The sequence below is a fragment of the Oryctolagus cuniculus genome, chromosome 7 (assembly GCF_051225735.1).
Source record: "Oryctolagus cuniculus isolate XC-2025 breed Fujian yellow rabbit chromosome 7, ASM5122573v1, whole genome shotgun sequence".
NCBI lineage: Eukaryota > Metazoa > Chordata > Mammalia > Lagomorpha > Leporidae > Oryctolagus > Oryctolagus cuniculus.
Window position 1 is genome coordinate 70,945,865 of NC_142873.1, and position 18,318 is coordinate 70,964,182.

General features: G+C 43.8%; 1 protein-coding gene and 1 long non-coding RNA gene across 4 annotated transcripts in view; one reads left to right on the forward strand and one right to left on the reverse strand.

The window, feature by feature from the left end:
* Positions 1–14,725, reverse strand: part of SLC71A1 (solute carrier family 71 member 1) — a 48,155-nt gene extending 33,430 nt beyond the window's left edge. Inside the window, exons 1-2 of one of the 2 annotated variants that reach the window (XM_089300297.1) lie at positions 14,504–14,725; positions 709–804 (exon numbers count right to left, since the gene is read on the reverse strand). Coding sequence is in view for 1 of the 2 variants with exons in the window: in XM_002715838.6 (XP_002715884.1) it covers positions 709–804; positions 14,504–14,587 (180 nt within the window). In the remaining variant the exon portion in view is untranslated. The remainder of the gene's footprint in view (positions 1–708; positions 805–14,503) is intronic. The other variant, XM_002715838.6, reaches the window with a different exon arrangement.
* Positions 14,118–16,261, forward strand: LOC103350111 (uncharacterized). 2 transcript variants are annotated; one of them, XR_016210870.1, is made up of 3 exons: positions 14,118–14,374; positions 15,218–15,276; positions 16,077–16,261. It is a non-coding gene; the product is annotated as an uncharacterized LOC103350111 (long non-coding RNA). The 2 variants fall into 2 exon arrangements; XR_518169.5 differs by lacking the exon at positions 14,118–14,374 and adding an exon at positions 14,792–15,117.
* Positions 16,262–18,318: the final 2,057 nt, after the last annotated feature.

Here is an 18,318-nt window from a genome sequence, read left to right on the forward strand (position 1 = left end):
AGACCAGGAGGAGACACCTGGCTCCTGGCTTTGGACTGGCGCAGCACCAGCCATAGCGGCCATTTCGGGGGTGAACCAAAGGAAGGAAGACCTTTCTGTCTCTCTCTCACTGTCTATAACTCCACCTGTCAAATAAGAAAAAAAAATTCTGTTCGTATAAGATTTGGTAAGCAGTGTATACATGCTGATTACTTCCCTCATTCTATTCACTTTATCTGCACCAACAGGAGAAAACCAGCTATTACCTGGGTTGCTTGGTCTGGCAAGGAAGTCTTTTCTAAGGTTTCAAATGTGGGAAAATTTGAATAAAATCAGCTTAGGCCTCTGAACAGCCTTTCTAAAAGGCTACCTCTCTAGATGTTTAATCCAAATAAAAAGAACTTCTACTGTGAAAATGAAACTGGACAAATGAATCTCAAAATAATTATGCTGAATAATGCAAGCCATAGACACTGTCTTTCCCAAACTTATTACTACACGAATGTCTTCCACTCCACTCTATCAAAACAGTGACCCAAATTTACACATACTTTGTCACAAAAATAAGGGAGAGATAAGGGTCCAAAAAAAAAAAAAAAAAAAAAAAAAGTAAAGCAGAATACAGAAGTATGGGAAAATTAACTGTAAAAAGGAAAAGGGCCTATCTTTTCCTCCAAAACAGCAAAAACAGATTTGAGACAGTGATAAATAAGTTAAAAGATTACTTACCACCAAGGTGGGTGCTGTCAACAGTCCCCAAGCAAAAAACTCCAAAAAGATGACAATAACCGCATGATAAACACTAGGAGAACCTATCCCTTGAGGCTATAAAAACAAATTAAAAAAAAAGTTAACACAAAGTTAACAGTGCATTCCAGAATTACAAACAATGACAAGAGTTCAATAAATATTAAGAACATATAGTCACATGTTTTTTAATGACAGAAATGTTCTGAGAAATGTGTCATTGGACAATTTCACTGTTCTACAAACATAGCAAAGTGTACTCACATAAACTAAGATGGCCAATATCACTGAGCAATGCAATCTTACAGTATGTGGTCTATCACTGACCCAAATGTTGTTATGCAGCACATGACTGCGTGTGTATTAGCACTATGTCAAACATCTAGATACTCACTGTCCTTGTCCTCAAGGTGACAGAGTCAAGCAAGGAAAAAAATCCACTACTGTAAGCACAGAGTGCAATGGGAACACACAGAATTGGGGGAAGGGAATATCTCACTTGCTAAAGGAAGGCTGAAAGGATATAATCGAGTTAAAAGTGCAGGGATGTAAAGTGGAAAGAACTGGTCAGGTCAAAGTGCACAAAGAGGTACCAGCACTGTGGCACAGCAGGTAAAGCCACAGCCTGCAGTGCTAGCATCCCATATGGGCATTGGTTCCAAGTCCTGGCTGCTCCATTTCAGATCCATCTCTCTGCTATGGCCTGGGAAAGCAGTAGAGGATGGCCCATGTCCTTAGGCCTCTGCATCTGTGGGAGATCTGGAGGAAGTTCCTGGCTCCTGGCTTTGGATCAGCGCAGCTCCAGCCGTTGTGGCCAATTGGGGAGTGAACCAGCAGATGGAAGATACCTCTCTCTCTCTCTCTGTCTCTTCTCTATGTAACTTTTTCTAATAAATAATTAAATAAATCTTAAAAAAAAAAAAAAAACCAAAGTGCACAATGATTCTGAGGTTTGAGAGCATGAAGCATCAGGGGACTCTTACATGCAGTTCACTAAGACTACAGCGTGTGTGTTGGGGTGCACTGTGAGATGAGCTAGAGGAACGTGAGGACCAGCTTCCGTGCTAAGGAGACTGCATTTACTCTGAAGGCAATGGGAAGCCACTAAGGATAAGATGAAAGTTTTAAGGTTATTTTGGCAAAGGATAACTGGGTTAAAAGGGGGCAAAATCAAGGACAGTGAGCACTTAGAAGGCTACTGCATTAACCCAAAACATAAATGAAATAAGTGGCAAAAATCATAATGGATATCAACATGGTTCAAAGCAGAATAGCCCCTATATTAGTATGTAAGAGATTTAGGATCTGATATATACAAAAATGAAAATACAAGATCCAGTTTACACTGTTGCTACAGCTGTGTTAACAATTATCTGAGTTGCAGAATTTCATATTTTAATGAGCAGTATTAAGTTGATAGAAAAACAAATATATTATGAATTCACTCTCCACTAAAAAGTTTGTAAAATAATATCCTGCCTGCAGCACCAGTATCCGTTATGGGCGCCAGTTTGAGTCCTGGCTGCTCCACTTCCAATCCAGCTCCTTGCTAACACGCCTGGGAAAACAGTGGAAGATGGCCCAAGTGCTTAGGCCCCTGCACCCTCTTGGGAGACCTGGATGAAGCTGCTGGCTTCAGTCTGGCCCAGCTCCAGCCATTGCAGCCATCTGGGGGAGTGAACAAGCAGAAGGAAGACTTCTCTATCACTGCATCTGCCTCTCTCTGTAACTCCACCTTTCAAATAAATAATTAATCTTAAAAAAAAAATAACAGCAAGATTTTCTAGATAAAGGTATAAACTACTATTGTTTGGCTTCTTCAGTAACAGAATATTTAAGATCAGAATTTGGAGGTGGAATTTTGCCCTGTCAGTTAAGATGCTAGTTGGGACACAAGCATCCCCTATCAGATGGGGTTCAAGTCCCAGCTCTGCTCCTATTCCAGCTTTCTGGCTAATGCGCAACCTGAGAGATAGAAAGTGATGTTCAGGCTGTTGGGTCCCTGCTGCCCATGTGGAATGGCTCCTGGATTCTGCCTGGCTCACTCCCACCTGTTGGGGACATCTGGGGAGTGAATCAGCAGACAGGAACTCTCTGTCTCTATGCCTCTCAATTAATAAACTTTTTAAGTGAATAAAACTTCAGATTTAAAAAAAACCCTGATTTGCATGCAAACACATATTAAAATGCCATATTTAAGCTCTAAGGCATATTCAGTAACCTTATGAGAAATATCTTAATAGTGTCTGATCTGAAAATGATACTGTTCATCAATACCATTATTTAAAATAATAAATCTCTCTCCCAACCTATAGAATTACGTATCGGAATACTTCCCAGATTGAACTTACAGTTGAGGAACTTGAGATATGGGGTTCAGCTGAAGAACCATGACTAGGAATGAAACTAATTCATTCAACAAACATTTACAGAATATCTACTATGTACCAGAGGTTCCAAGTTAACAAAAACAAGACCCACTCCCTAATCTCAAGTTCTTCTTCCTCTCTTAATAGTCTGCTTCTGTGGGAATACAGTAAAAGAGATAGGAGCAGGTTAGAAGGCAAGAAAAGGAACGTGCGTGGATAGTCACATGAGAGAAAACCAGAACAAAGTAGACAAAAACCATGACTGTTTAAAGCCACTAGAGAATAACATTCTAGTTAGTCATGAAGTAAACAGAAGAAAGTAGAAGAGACAGCCTCTAAATTCTGTTAAGAAGTTTCTCCTTTTTACTCAAGAAACATGGCAAACCATTGAAGGGTTTCAAGCAAGACATCAGACCTGTACTTTTCAATAATTATTTCTGGTAGTTTCTCCTAAAGGATAAGACTGAGGAGTAATATGCGTGCCAAAGGAGGCCATTTGAATCAGCTCAAACAAGAGGTGGTGAGGACATCAAATAGTGAATTGGTATGAATGCTGAAGGAGAGAGGGATGGATATAAATGCTCAGGATTTGAATCTGATGAATAATGGCAGGGACAGTCACAAATGACTTCTAAATTTTAAGCCTGGTTGTCTTGACATGAAGTTCATGGCTTTCCAGTATTTTTCCATTCACAGGGCTCTAATTTACTTCAAGTCCTACCTAAAAAACTACCTCCTTTACGTGAAATATTCCTATTGCCTTTGAATCCTGATTTCAACAACTAGTCAGGGGGCTAGTGTTGCCAGGCAGTGGGTTAAGCCACCCCTTGCCGACATCCAATTTGGGAGGGCTGATAGAGCCTGGGCTGTTTCCTCTTCCTGGGCTGCTAATGCTCTTAGGAAAGAAGTAGAAAATGGCCCAAGTACTTGGGCCCCTGCCACCCAGAGAGGAAACCTGAATGGAGTTCCTAGTTTCTGGCTTAGGCCTGGCCCAGCTCTGACTGATGCAGCCATTTGCAGAGTCAAACAATGAGTGGAAGATTTCTCTCTCTCTCTCCTCTTCCCCACTTCTCTTCCTTCTCCCCCTCCTTCTCTTCCTCTCTTGCTCTTTTAAGAAAACAAATCTTAAAAATTAGCAGCAAATGTTATGTTTAAAATCACTAGTGTAGATCATACTGTCTGGAGAGCATAAAGGATAAAAGAGCAGCAATAGGATAAGAAACAAGAGAGTACAGTGTCACAAATGACAACGGAGCAATTTTAAAAGGGAAGGGATGATGACCAGTACCAATGAGCAGTATATAGTAACTCAGGATTTGGTAAGCTTCAATCCAGTTTCACCATCACAAACACAGTATCTAGCAGAGAGACTGCTGGGATTTCTCAGGGTCCTTAACATGCTAATTTATATTTCAAATAGACAAGAAGATAGTGTACAGTTTCCCAAACTCAACCAAGGAATCTTCCTTTTCATAACAGATTTCTTTTAATTTTTATTTAATAAATATAAATCTTGAAAGTACAACTTTTGGATTACAGTGGCTTCCCCCCCATAACCTCTCTCCCACCTGCAACCATCCCATCTCCCATTCCCTCTCCCATCCCATTCTTCATTAAGATTCATTTTCAATTATCTTTATATACAGAAGATCAACTTGGTATATATTAACATTTTGCATCCACACAGATACACAAAGTATAAAGTACTGTTTGAGTAGTAGTTTTACCATTAATTTGCATAGTACAACACATTAAGGACAGAGATCTTACATGGGGAGCAAGTGTACAGTGACTCCTTGTGACAGATTATTTCATAGACAGTTGAGTTCCTTGGAAAGGAATTTGGGAAATGCTAATAAAAAGATGGCAACTATTTTTAAATGTATGCAAATATATGCAGAGAGCAAAATGGACACTAGAAAACTATTAAAACTTAAAATCTGTATTTATTATTCATTGAAAAGCAAAGTGACAGAGACAGATGGGGGCAGGCATGTGGCACAATAGGTTAAACTGTGACTTGGGATGCCTATGTCCCATTTTGGAGCACCAGTTTGAGTCTCGGCTACTCTACTTCCAAATCAGCTTCCTGTTAAAGTGCCTGGGAGACAGTGGATGATGGCCTAAGACTTGGGTTCCTGTCACCTACATGGGAGATTCAGGTAAGAGTCCCTGGCTCCTGGCATGCTCAGCTCAGCCTCACACTGGCGGTTGCAGGCATTTGGGGAGTTAACTACTGAATGGACAAGTTTCTTTGTCTGTCACTCTGCTTTTCAAATACATAAATATTTAAAAAATTAAATAAAAGACATCTTCCATGTACTGGTTCATTCCCCCCAAACATCCACAACAGCCAGGGCTGGGTCAGCCTAAAGCCAGGAGCCTAGAACTCAATTTGGGTCTCTCCATATCAGTGGCAGAAGCCTAAGTATTCAAGCCATCATTTGCTGCCTCTCAGATATGCATTAGCAAGAAGCTGGCATTGGAAGTAGAACTGAGACTTGAAATCAGGCACTCTAATATGGAATGTGGGCATCCCAAGTAGTATCTTAACAACCATGCCAAATGTTCACCCTGAAAATGTGTTAAATTTGCTCTGTTTAAGATAAGAGTACTTAGTGCCGAGGCTGGCGCCGTGGCTCACTAGGCTAATCCTCCGCCTTGCGGCGCTGGCACACCGGGTTCTAGTCCCAGTCGGGGCCCTGGATTCTGTCCCGGTTGCCCCTCTTCCAGGCCAGCTCTCTGCTGTGGCCAGGGAGTGCAGTGGAGGATGGCCCAAGTGCTTGGGCCCTGCACCCCATGGGAGACCAGGAGAAGCACCTGGCTCCTGCCATCAGATCAGCGCAGTGCGCCGGCCACAGCGCGTTGGCCGCGGCGGCCACTGGAGGGTGAACCAACGGCAAAAAGGAAGACCTTTCTCTCTGTCTCTCTCTCTCACTGTCCATTCTGCCTGTCAAAAAATAAAATAAAATAAAATAAAATAAAATAAAATAAAAAAATAAAAAAGAGTACTTAGTGCTGCCACTGTGGTGTAGAAGTTAAGTCTCCACCTGTAGTGTTGACATCCCAAATGGGCACTGGTTTGAGTCCTGGCTGCTCCACTTTCGACCTGGCTCCCTGCTAATGCACCTGGGAAAGCAGCAGAAGACGGCCCAAGTACTTGGACCCCTGTACCTAGTGGAAGAACCAAAAGCAGCTCCTGGCATCAGATCAGCCCAGCTCTGGCTGTTATGGCCATTTGGGGAGTGAACCTGCGGATAGAAGATGGATCTCTCTTCTATCTATCTATCTATCTATCTATCTATCTATTTTCTTCTATCTCTGCCTTTCAAATAAATAAATACATCTTTTAAAAAATAGATAAGAGTACTAATTCAGTAAAGAAGAAGGCTTTCCAAGAGGCAGAAGGTATTAAAGGTCAATGGGAAAGACGTCAGGATTCTTAAGCATGTACTTCAGGGGGTAGGGGAGAATGATGACCAAAAGCAGCTAAAGTAAAAGGGATAGAATACACAAAGGCAAGACAGGAGACATTCCAACTCTTTCAGTTTCTGATATCCAAGGAGGAAAACAAAGTTGAGGCTGAGAGGCAAACAGAAATGAAGTTGAAGAGGTTACTCAAAAAAGGCCTCGTAGGTCTTCATGAACGTCTTCGACCTGAAGGGAGCAGGATAGTGCTGCAATGTTTAAGGCAGCAAGTAACATCACAGTACAGCACTGCCTTCTCAAAAAAAGTTTCACTGCTGAGTGGCAAACAGGTTTAAAAGGCAATCAGGAAGACCAGAAGGCAGGCTGTGGTAGAAACTTAGGTGAGAGGCACAGGAATTTGAATCAGACGGCAGTAGTAGGGATGGAGCAAAGTAAATGGATACAAAAAACACTTAGCAAGTAGAATCAGTAGTACTCATTGGTAGCCTACATATGGCAGAAGCTGAGGAAAGATAAAAAAACAAGGAGATAAAATATCACTGTCTGGCTTGGTCAACTGGACAATGGAAAAAAAGGGGAAGGAAAGAATGAAAAGATTCATTCAGTTTCAGACATACTGATTTGAGAAAAACATGTACAACAGCTGCTGAATTTAAAAGACAAACACATTGAGAAACATTATAAAAGAAATAACAGGGGCCAGCGCTGTAGTGCAGCAGGTAAAGCTGCCGCCTGCAGTGCCGGCATCCCATATGTGCACCGGTTCAAGTCCTGGCTGCTCCACTTCCAATCCAGTTCTCTGCTATGGCCTGGGATAGCAGGAGAAGATGGCCCAAGTCCTTGGGCCCCTGCACCCACCTGGAAGAAGCTCCTGGCTTCAGATCTGCCCAGCTCCAGATGCTGCAGCCATCTGGGGAGTGAACCAGCAGATGGAAGACCTCTCCCTCTCTCTCTCTGCCTCTCTGTTAACTCTGCTTTGGCCTCACCCATCCCGGACTGTTGCAGTAATTTGGGGAGTGAACCAGTGGATGGGATAATTCTGTTTCTCTGCCTTTCAAACAAATAAAAATTTTAAAAACTTTAATAAGAGGAATAAACTTTAAAAATATTTTACTAATTTTAGAGTTAAGAAAACTAGATAAGACTTTTGACATTAAGTACTGAAGATTTTAATGGAATAGGTATCCATAGGCAACATCTCAGGACAACTTTTAAAAAGTACAAATGGCCATGGGCTGGACAGAAAGTACAGAGCGCAAGGTGACAGATAAGAATGGAGGTAAATACTCAGCCAGTGAGTGGTTTACAATATCCAGAGTAGAGTTCAGACCATCAAGAGGAGATGGTATTAGCAGATGCCATTTGAAAATTCTCAGTGGAATTACAAGAGAAACAAAGTGAAAAATTCTGAAAGAGATAAAACTGAACAGAAACTAACACACAACCCCTAAATGTTAGGATATCCCAGCTAAAACCCTAATAATGACTATACCCAAAGTCTACTCAACTGAGTAATTTCTCCCTTCTGGACATATGATGATGGTCCCATGGTCGTCATCTCTAACTTCAACCTCAGAAGTCAGTGACAACCTCCCCTAACTCCTCTTCAGCCCCCACAGTGTTCTTTCCAAGTTCTCAGACCATACTTTCCATTGCAAACAGACCACAGCTTCATCATCTAGATTTCTCGCTTAGTCTTTTAAAACCTACTTATTCTTAAACCCTGTTATGTGAGTCAATGTCTTTAACATAACATTACCTATGTAAAGTACTCATTTCATTCTTTCTGGCCAAAACTCACCTTTCACAATGGGTTTAAACGGGTGCAACCCTACTGGAAGTGAAGGACCTCTGGGTGGATGCTCCCTGAGGCATGAGTACTCTCTTGTTCAATATTTTGGAATATTTGGTCCATGCACCACATAAAGGTGTTTAACAGGTGTAGGTAGAACTGAAATCAACTACAGACCATCCCTCACTTAAAATTTTTCAATTTTATGATGGTATACAAGTGATACACATTCAGAAGAAACCATACTTTGAATCTTAATCTTTCTGGGCTAACCATATACAAAATATCCTCTTGCAAAGCTGGGTCAGGACAACAAGCCACAGCTCCCAGTCAGCCCCACAGTTGGTAGGGGAAACAACCAAACTCTACAGCACTGTGTTGCTAAGTTATGACATTCAGTAGGTTAGGTGTATTAAATGACATTTTCAACTAACTTTACTCTCAATTTGCAAAGGATTTATCAGGATGCAACTCTACCATAAGTTGAGAAGCATCTCCATTGATCTCTTACTTTTTTTTTTTTTTTTTGGGGGGGGGGGGACAGGCAGAGTGGACAGTGAGAAAGAGACAGAGAGAAAGGTCTTCCTTTACTGTTGGTTCACACTCCAATGGCCGCTGCGGCTGGCGAACCACGCCAATCCGAAGCCAGGAGCTAGGTGCTTCTCCTGGTCTCCCATGCAGGTGCAGGGCCCAAGCACTTGGGCCATCCTTCACTGCACTCCTGAGCCACAGCAGAGAGCTGGCCTGGAAGAGGGGCAACTGGGCGCCCCGACCAGGACTAGAACCCGGTGTGCCGGCGCCGCAGGCGGAGGATTAGCCTGTTGAGGCGTGGCACTGGCCAAGATTGCTTACCTAAATCTTCCCCTAACTCTCAAATTCTTAGTCTAAAATTACCCAAATCAATGCTTATGGATCTAGCAGTTACTACATAGGAAACTGTTTTTAATAACTTATTTATTCTCATTTTATTGAAATGCAGAGACAAAGAGATCTTCTGTCCATGGTTCACTCCCCAAATGCTTGCAACAACTAGGGATTGGCTAGGTGGAAGTTAGGCACTTGAAACTTTTTGTTAAGATTTATTCATTTATTTCAAAGTCAGAGTTACAGAGAGAGAGGAGAGGCAGCGAGAGAGGTCCTCCATCCGATGGTTCACTCCCCAGTTGGCCACAACGGCTGGAGCTGCGCCGAACCGAAGCCAGGATCTGAGGCCAGGAGCCTCCCCCAGGTCTCCCACGCGGGTGCAGGGGCCCAAGGGCTTGGGCCATCTTCTGCTTTCCCAGGCCACAGCAGAGAGCTAGATCAGAATTGGAGCAGCCACGTCTCGAACTGGTGCCCATATGGGATGCTGGCGCTTCAGGCCAGAGTGTTAACCCGCTGTGCCACAGCACCGGCCCTGGCACCTGAAGCTTAAACTGCGTGTGTCACATGGGTTGCAGAGACCCAACTACTTGAGCCATCATCTTTGCCTACCAGACTGCACATTAGCAGGAAGCTAGATCAGAAGCAGAGGAGCCAGGACTTGAACCACACGTGCACTTAGACAAGAGATACAGGCATCCCAAATAGCTACTAATCCACTGTACCAGATGACCTGTATTCCTTAACAGTGAACCAGACAGGGAATTCGGGCCAGAAAATAGTGCTTGTTCCAGCAATAAATGGGCATTAGGATGTCATCATAATCCTGTTTGTCAAACAGCTTGCTAACTGTGAGGAAGCAAGAATAAACCAAACTGATCAGTCATTCTGTAAAACAATTGGCTTGTACTCTTCAAAAAAGTCAAAATCATAAAAAGAAAAAAAAAAAAGCTATCCTAGACTACAAGAGACAGAAGAAACATGGCAAGCAACCACAATATTAAATCTTGTCTCCAAAAACAAGACAACAGGGGCCGACACTGCGGTGCAGGTTGGGCCACTGCTTGCAACACCAGCATCCCATTATCGGAATGCCGTTTCAAGTCCACACTGCTCTGCTTCTGATCCAGAAATACCACATTTTCTCTGAATAGTACGTAACCAAGCTGACTAAAATAATTCACTGTGAAAGTCTTACACAGAAACAACACAAAGACGCTGACTTGTAGGCATGGAAGAATTAGAGTTCTTCACGAAGGGAACAAAGTTCCTGCAGAAAATGTGGCAGCTCCAGCACAGCTATCCTAGAACCTCCTGCACTGTGGTCTGTCTAAAGGAAATATAAGGCTTTAGTACCAGGATCTGGCGTCAGAGGGGGTTTGTGCTCCCTGACTTCAATCAAGCAGAGCAAGGTTTACTACATTTATAAAGTTAAGAGAAAAACCAATCCTCAATGTCCTGTAAGCATGAATCACCATAAACATGTAGTGACACCTTTACATCAATCAAGTCATTTTGGCTTATTTTGCAATGTGATTTAAAAAATATCTGACTGACAGGTTATAGGTTGATTCATGTTCAGTATCTAAATACCATCACAAAGAGATGTTAGATTGTTATTTCATGAAATATACTTAAGAATAATCAAAATTTTAGTGAGACCAAGTTTTACTCTTTAAAAAAAAAGGCCTGGAGGCGGGTGGGCATTTGGTGCAGGGTATCTGGTGCAGTGGTTGAGTCACCTGCATCCTGTAGTATCAGGATGCCTGCTTCGAGCCCTAAACCAATTCTCTGCTGAAACTGAGCGTCCACTGTAGGTATATCCCGATGTTTCTAGCTATCAGACACTTTTTGAAAAGTCACTCCAGGCCCTTCTCACAGCTTGCACACTAGAATGAAGGCTAGGTAACAGCTGGAACTGTTGGGCTACATGGCAACTCTTCTAGCTTTCCTTATAGGCAAAGAGTGCCTATAAGCTCAGGCCTCCCCATGGGAAATGCTTGCTGCCTCTCATTTACTGTAATTAAAATCAGAGCTAGCACAGGTGGAGATGGAGGTAATTCAGTGCTCTGCTGCTTTGGGCGTATTTATATCCCTTTACTGTGAATATTAATTTTACTTTTTTCACCTATTTCTAACAAAGCAATTTACAATTCCTTACTTCCTATCAGCTCCTCAAAACAAATCCTACCCACTCATTTGTGAGAAAACTTCATTTTCCACTTTTTAAAGATGTACTCCCACAAAATTTCATTTTGATAATATAAATAACTCATGTTTGAGTAACTCTTTAACTCTTAGTTTCTGGTCAGAATGCTTATAAACAATCTGGTAACACATGGTAATGATTTAACAAAACTGGAAGCATTTTAAAATGTCAGAATGCACTGTTAAATCAACTATCTTAAATGATCTATACAGAATGTGATGCTTGAAAATGTTAGTCACATTCATTACCTGAAAACTGTATTCCAATATGTGGATGCTTAAAGAGCACTATGTCGTGGTTACTTTCCTCAGTGAATTATTTTAGAGTAGATGATTAAATAGACATTCACTAAATTTAAGCAGTGGCACTTATTCTTTAGTTAGTTATGCTGTTTTCAAACAGAGCAACAACTCACAAGTAAACTTTTGAGAAGTTTGTATCTTTTGGGAAATCTCCCATAAAAATTCAGAACATTTTGCAAACTTCAGGATCAGCAGAACTGGATTAATGTAATTTACCTTAATGTAATTTACCTTAATTGTGCATTACTCAAACCAACAACATAGTAACCTTATCTTGGCTTCAGAACCCACAGAAAAACAGTTTGAAGGAAAAAAAGTAGTAGCTTATTATTAACATGGCTCATTTATAAGGGTTCACTTTTTCCACTGTTAGAAAACTATAAATCTGCTCTAATTTCTTGAAAATTATTAACAATTCATTGCTTATAAACACTAAAACTGACAAGGCTTAAAAAGTCTCAATAGAAGGATAAAGCAAAATATTTTTATTAACATTGCTGTCCCCTAGAAAGCAAACAGAATCAGGAATGTGAAATACTGTACAGAGTCTGTCCAGTACTGACCATAAAGACTCAGACACCTGCCTCTGAGTGAGAGCAATCTTTTAAAAGCTCTGAAACTCTCAAGTCAATAGTAACAGTTTGAAAACATTTTATGATTCAATGAATTAAACACACACAAAGAAAAGAGTATCAAATGGCAATTTTCCTTCATTTCTTAAAAAATGTTCCCAACAGTGTTCAGATCTATTGTAGAGTGGCAGAAAATTAAAGGCTATGCCTGTAATAAACTTTCTTCATTTACAGCTAGAGTAGATTGATACAGATACTTCACTGCAAAAAATTCTCGACATTTGTTTATATAAATGGCTATATATGCGAAGAAATAAGAGGACACTAATAATTCATCGAAAAATGTGCTAGTACAAAATACAAACGTGTTTATCACTTTCAATTTACCCACTAGGCCCTGTGGGATTCACAGATGCAAAACAAAGCCCTTATTCTAAAGTAGTGTCCATGCTCTTAGAATAGAAACATTAAGTGTATCAAGATGAGAAAGAACAATATTCCTATGCCCAGAGCTCTCAAGGAAAATTATTTATTCTATGTGTACTCTTAAAACATATCTGTGCAAAAATTATGTCCTAAAGTAACTATACATTCACTACAACTTTATTTATCTACAACAGGAGATAAAAAGGTTAAAAAAAAGAAGTCGCTTCCAAGACACAGATTTGTAATGAAAACATCTGGTGTAAAGCAAATCAAACAAAATCCGGAGCGGTACCCAAACTAAACTTCACAAGGAAAAGGAAGGTTGTTTCTTGATCAGTTTCATTCTTATCTTTTGTAAAGAATACTGACCTTAAATGTCACTTGGTTTTACAAAACAGAATCCTTCATTGCCCCTATTCACAGATTTATGAAGAATTTAAAATATCTCTTTCTATAGGTGACAAAGTCAACACCATTTTTCTCCCTCCAGTCTTGCCAACTTATTAAATGAGCTCTGACTCTTCACCAATTCAGTCTGTGATGTTTTAAGAGTACAATAAATCCGATCTGAGAAACTGTAAAATTGCTTTTCTTCAACAAATGTCAAAGCTATGATGACAGCTAATGAATCTGCCAGTTAACTAAAAACATATTCTAAAATTGTACACATGTCCCGAGGTTTCTCAGTACTGCCACACAGCCTCGGCCACGTTCTGAAATGTCAAAAGAAACGTTTATTTCAACCGAATTCAGCAAATCCTCAGTGGTGGCCTACATACATAGTATTTAATACTGTGCTAGCAGTTGATCAGGGATCCAGTAAGACAGCAACAGAAGCGGAATTCAGGGAACCATTTCCATACCCTTCTTGGGAAAGGGAGCCACATATTTCACCTTTCCATTCTATCGCAGAACGTGACACCAAAGGATGCAACAAAGACCAGAGAGGTTAGCAACGGGGAATCCTCCTCATTAAAAAAATAAAAAGTACAGGTGAGTTGCTTTCTCAATTACAAAGCCTACGTCCCCTGCCGGGAAACTACAGCACGCTGCCTAAAGTTTATTGCGATAACTGTTTCCAAAGACCAAAATTGGTTTTCTGGTCCTCGATCTGTCTTCCTTTCAAAGTGTCTCTCTCCCTAATCCTGACACCGCATCAACTCTACGTGGTTTTTCTTAACGCACAACGGAGTGACGACTGCCCATTTAAAGCTTAGGCCCCGCGAAGCCAAGAGGAAAGCCCACCCCCGACCGGGTGGGCCGTACGGCGAGCGGCGACGAGCGAGAGCGGCGACCCCCGCGACGTGGAAGCAGACAGCGCACGTACTGCGAGGCCCCGACGGGGTCGCCGCGCCAGATGCCACCCCGTTAGCAGCATATGGCAGGGCAAGGATGGCTCCCGACCCTTGGCAAGCGCCGCGGCGGCTGGGCCCTGGCGGCGGAGGCGAGGCTGCGGCGGCGAGGGGTGCGCCGGCGCCCGGCACACTGCTCCCCGCGGCCGGGGCGCACGTGGGGCTCGATGCCGCAGGGTCTCAGAGGCGGCCGGGGCAGAGGGCTGCAGGTGCGGGGGAGGCGAGCGGCTCTTCTCCAAGAGGGCAGGCCCCGGAGGCCGCAGGCCGGAGCGGGGGAGGACAGCCTCCGGAGCAGCGGCGCGGGTGTCCGGCGGAAGCCCGAGACGCCGACTCGAGGTTGGGGTTGCGGGGTCCGGGGGCGCTTGAGGGGAGCTGAAAGCGCCACCGTGGGGAGAGCGAGGGTTTGAAATAGGTGGGATGGGGGGGGCACGGAGGGACGCTTGCCGGCGCGGAACCCCAGCTCACCGTGCCTCCGTCCTTAATGATGATCTTCTTGGCCAGCATGATACTGCGGTTCGCGGCCCGTTTCTTCTTCTTCCCCTGGGTCATTTTACCATCCTCGACTCCTGGCGCTGCTGCAGCCACTCCCGGGGCGGCCGGCCCCAGCGGCGAGTGCCGTCCCGCCACTACTGCGGGGCCGAGCCGCTCGGGGCGCCCGCCGCCATCTTGAAGGCCCGGCCTGCCTCCGGCGGCGCGTCACATCGTGCGATCGGCCGACGAGCTGCCGCGCCCCGCCCCGCCCACGTGACGCCGCCCCGCCCACTCGGCCCTTCCAGGTTCGCGGGCGCAGCTGGCGCCGCGCGGTGCTGCCGGCCCTTGGGAGCAGCTCCCTGCACCGGCAGCAGCAGTTCTGGGCGGTAGGGGTCGTTATTGCCGCTGCTCCTCGCCCACAGGTGAAGAAATTTAAGTCGAAAAGTTGTTAGTTGCTCACAGAAATATGGCTAATAAATGTCTAAATAATAAATTCTAGCCAGACCTCTCTAAACTGTCAGCACTGTCTACTTGTGTTCTAACCAAGTTGGAACTTTAGGGCACGCTAAAGAGAAGTGCTTTTCCAGGAACAGTAGCTAACCTAAGAGGTAAATGTGAGTGGGCTTTCCAGAAACAGTCCTGGTGCTCAGAACAGAACACAACTGGATCGTGCTTCTTTTTTTTTTTTTTTTTTTTTTTTTTTTGCAGTGGATCCCCACTCCAAGGAGCTGCCAATGAAAATGTACATGACCTGGCTCTCAGACTTGGTAGGCCATTACCTTTTGATTATATTGCTTAAAAATCAATTTGATGAAAGAGAAGATGATGGGAAGGCCAATGGACACGAGTGGAATGTGGACTGAATAGTATTGCAGTGTTAGATTTTGATTACTGTGTTGTATAAAAGTGTCCTTTTCCTTAAACACTGAAGTGCAGTGCTTGCAGCCTACCCTATTCAGGAAATAACATGTATGTGGTGGAGGCGGGGGGTGGGGGGAGGAGTGTGACCCAGCAGAATGGCAGGATGTTAAAAGTGCAGCTGGGTATGGCAGTTCTAGGACAGCTTCACAGACTCATTGATACTCCCTGGAAGAAGCATTAATGACTCTTTTCTGTTAGATTAAAACAGAAGTGACTGCACTGACTTCAGAGGCTAGGTCATAAAAGGCACTGCATCTTCTTGCTTCTGTCATCCACTCTGAGCCCAAGTCTAGGGGAAGCCAGCTGTCATGAGTACACTTGAATAGCTATGGAGAGGTCCAGTTGTCCAAGAACCGAGGCCTCTTACTAAAAGCCATGATGGTCATCTTGGAAGACAGTCCTGCAGCCCTGGTCAAGCTTTGTGCTGACTGCAACCCCTGCCAACATCTGACTACAACTTCATGGAGGCCCTGAGCTAGCAACACCCAGCTTAGCCTCTTCTGGGACTGTGTAACACAAAAAGTTCTTGTTTTAAGTCACTAAGCTGGGGCCGGTGTTGTAGGGTAGTTGGTAAAGCTGCAGGCAGCAGCACCAGCATCCTGTATGAGTGCCGGTTCAAGTCCTGACTGCTCTACTTCCAATCCAGCTCCTTGCCAATGTGCCTGGGAAAGCAGCTGCAGATGGCCCCTGCCACCCACGTGGGAGACCCAGATAAAGCTCCTGGTTCCTGTCTTCAGCCTGGCCCAGCCCAGCTGTTGTGGCCACTTGGGGAGTGAACCAAAGGATGGAATATCTAACTCTGCCTTTCGAATAAATGAATTTTTAAAAGAGGCACTAAGCTTTGGGGTGATTTATTACACAGCTATAAATAACTAATATGCAGGGTGAAGGGAATGTGTGATTCTTTCTACTGATCTTGCAACTTTTTTGTAAGTCTGAAATTATTTCAAAATAAAAATGTTAAAAAGTAGGGGTGCCAGCATTGTGGCAGTGCAATGCTGCTTGGAACACCAGCAACCCATATCAGAGCACCAGTTCCTGTCTTGGCTGTTCCAGTTCCAATCCAGCTTCTTGCTAATGTGCCTGGGAAGGCAGCAGACAGTGGCCCAAGTGCTTGGGCCCTTGCCACCCACATAGGAGACCAGAATGGAGTTCCTGGCCCCTGGCGTCAGCCTGGCCCAGACCTGGCTGTTGAACCATTTGGGGAATGAACCAGTGATGGAAGATATCTGTGTGTCTCTCCCTCTCTATTGCTTTGCCTTTTAAAGGGACAGGAGAGAGATCTTTCATCTGCTGGCTCACTCCCCAGATAGCCACAACAGCAGCAGCTGGTTGAAGCTAAAGACAGGAACCCAGAACTCCATGCCAGTCTCCCACTTGGTTGGTAGGGGCCCAAGCCCTTGGGCCATTCTCTGCTGCATTTCCAGGCACACTTGCAGGGAGCTGGATCTGAATGGGAGCAGCGAGGACTCGAATGGGATGCCAGGGTCCCCTGCGGTGTCTTACCTCACTGCACCACAACTCTGGCCCCATAAATTAACCTTTTCAAAAATAAGTTTAAAAGTGAATTTGGCCGGCGCCCCGGCTCACTAGGCTAATCCTCCACCTTGCGGCGCCAGCACATCGGGTTCTAGTCCTGGTCAGGGTGCCGGATTCTGTCCCGGTTGCCCCTCTTCCAGGCCAGCTCTCTGCTATGGCCCGGGAGTGCAGTGGAGGATGGTCCAAGTGCTTGGGCCCTGCACCCCATGGGAGACTAGGAGAAGCACCTGGCTCCTGCCTTCCGATCAGCACAGTGCGCCGGCTGCGGCGGCCATTGGGGGGTGAACCAACGGCAAAGGAAGACCTTTCTCTCTGTCTCTCTCTCACTGCCCACTCTGCCGGTCAAAAAAAAAAAAAAAAAGTGAATTTGATTGAATTTTCTGTTCCTTCTATTTCCATATTGACTAGAAATGGAAAAAAATAACTTATTCCAAAAAAATTCTCATGTTGAAATGTTTTAGATGAAGTTCAACTTGAATAACAATCAGATGAGAGCATCTTTAGAACATCATTTAAACGCGGCAAATGAAATAGAAGCCTAGGCAAGCAAAAAGCTCTAAAAGCATTCCATGAAATGTCACTATAAAGGTAACCACTAGAAATAACATACAAATCTTCCTAAATATTAAAATAAATTACACACACACCAGCCAAAGCTGGGAGCCTGAATATTCAACCCAGGTTTTCCACATGGGTAGCAGGAAACTAACTTCTGGGTCATCACCACAGTCTCCCAGTGTCTGCACCAGCAGGAAGCTGGAATCAGAAGCCTGAGCCAGAAATCAAACCCAGGCACTCCAAAGTTGGACAACCACTAGGCCAAACACTGTCCCCTAAACAACAAAAGAAATGTTATAAAGCAAAGAACACACTCTACCTGGTTAAGGAAACATAATAAATACAGAAATATAATCAATACTTCAAAAGGCTTATGAAAAATGGATTTAGGGACCAGTGCTGGGACACAGGGGACACAGCTGCCACCTGCAGTGCCAGCAGCCCATATGGGCACCAATTCAAGTCCTGGCTGCTCCACTTCCAATCCAGCTCTCTACTATCACCTGGGAAGGCAGTGGAAGATGGCCCCAGTACTTCGGCCTTGCCACCCATGTTTCAGGTACCCGGTTTCACCTTGGCCCAGCACCAGCCACTGTGGCTATTTGGGATGTGAACCAACAGATGGAAGCACTCTCTTTCTCTCTAATTCTGCCTTTCAAATAAATAAATCTTTTTAAAAAATGGAATTAAAAGGTGCTATTTTGATGCAACAAATGTAGAAATTCATGCAGTGTTTTCATAACATACATTTTCCATGATCCCTCAAATGTTTACTTTCCAAAAAGAAACAC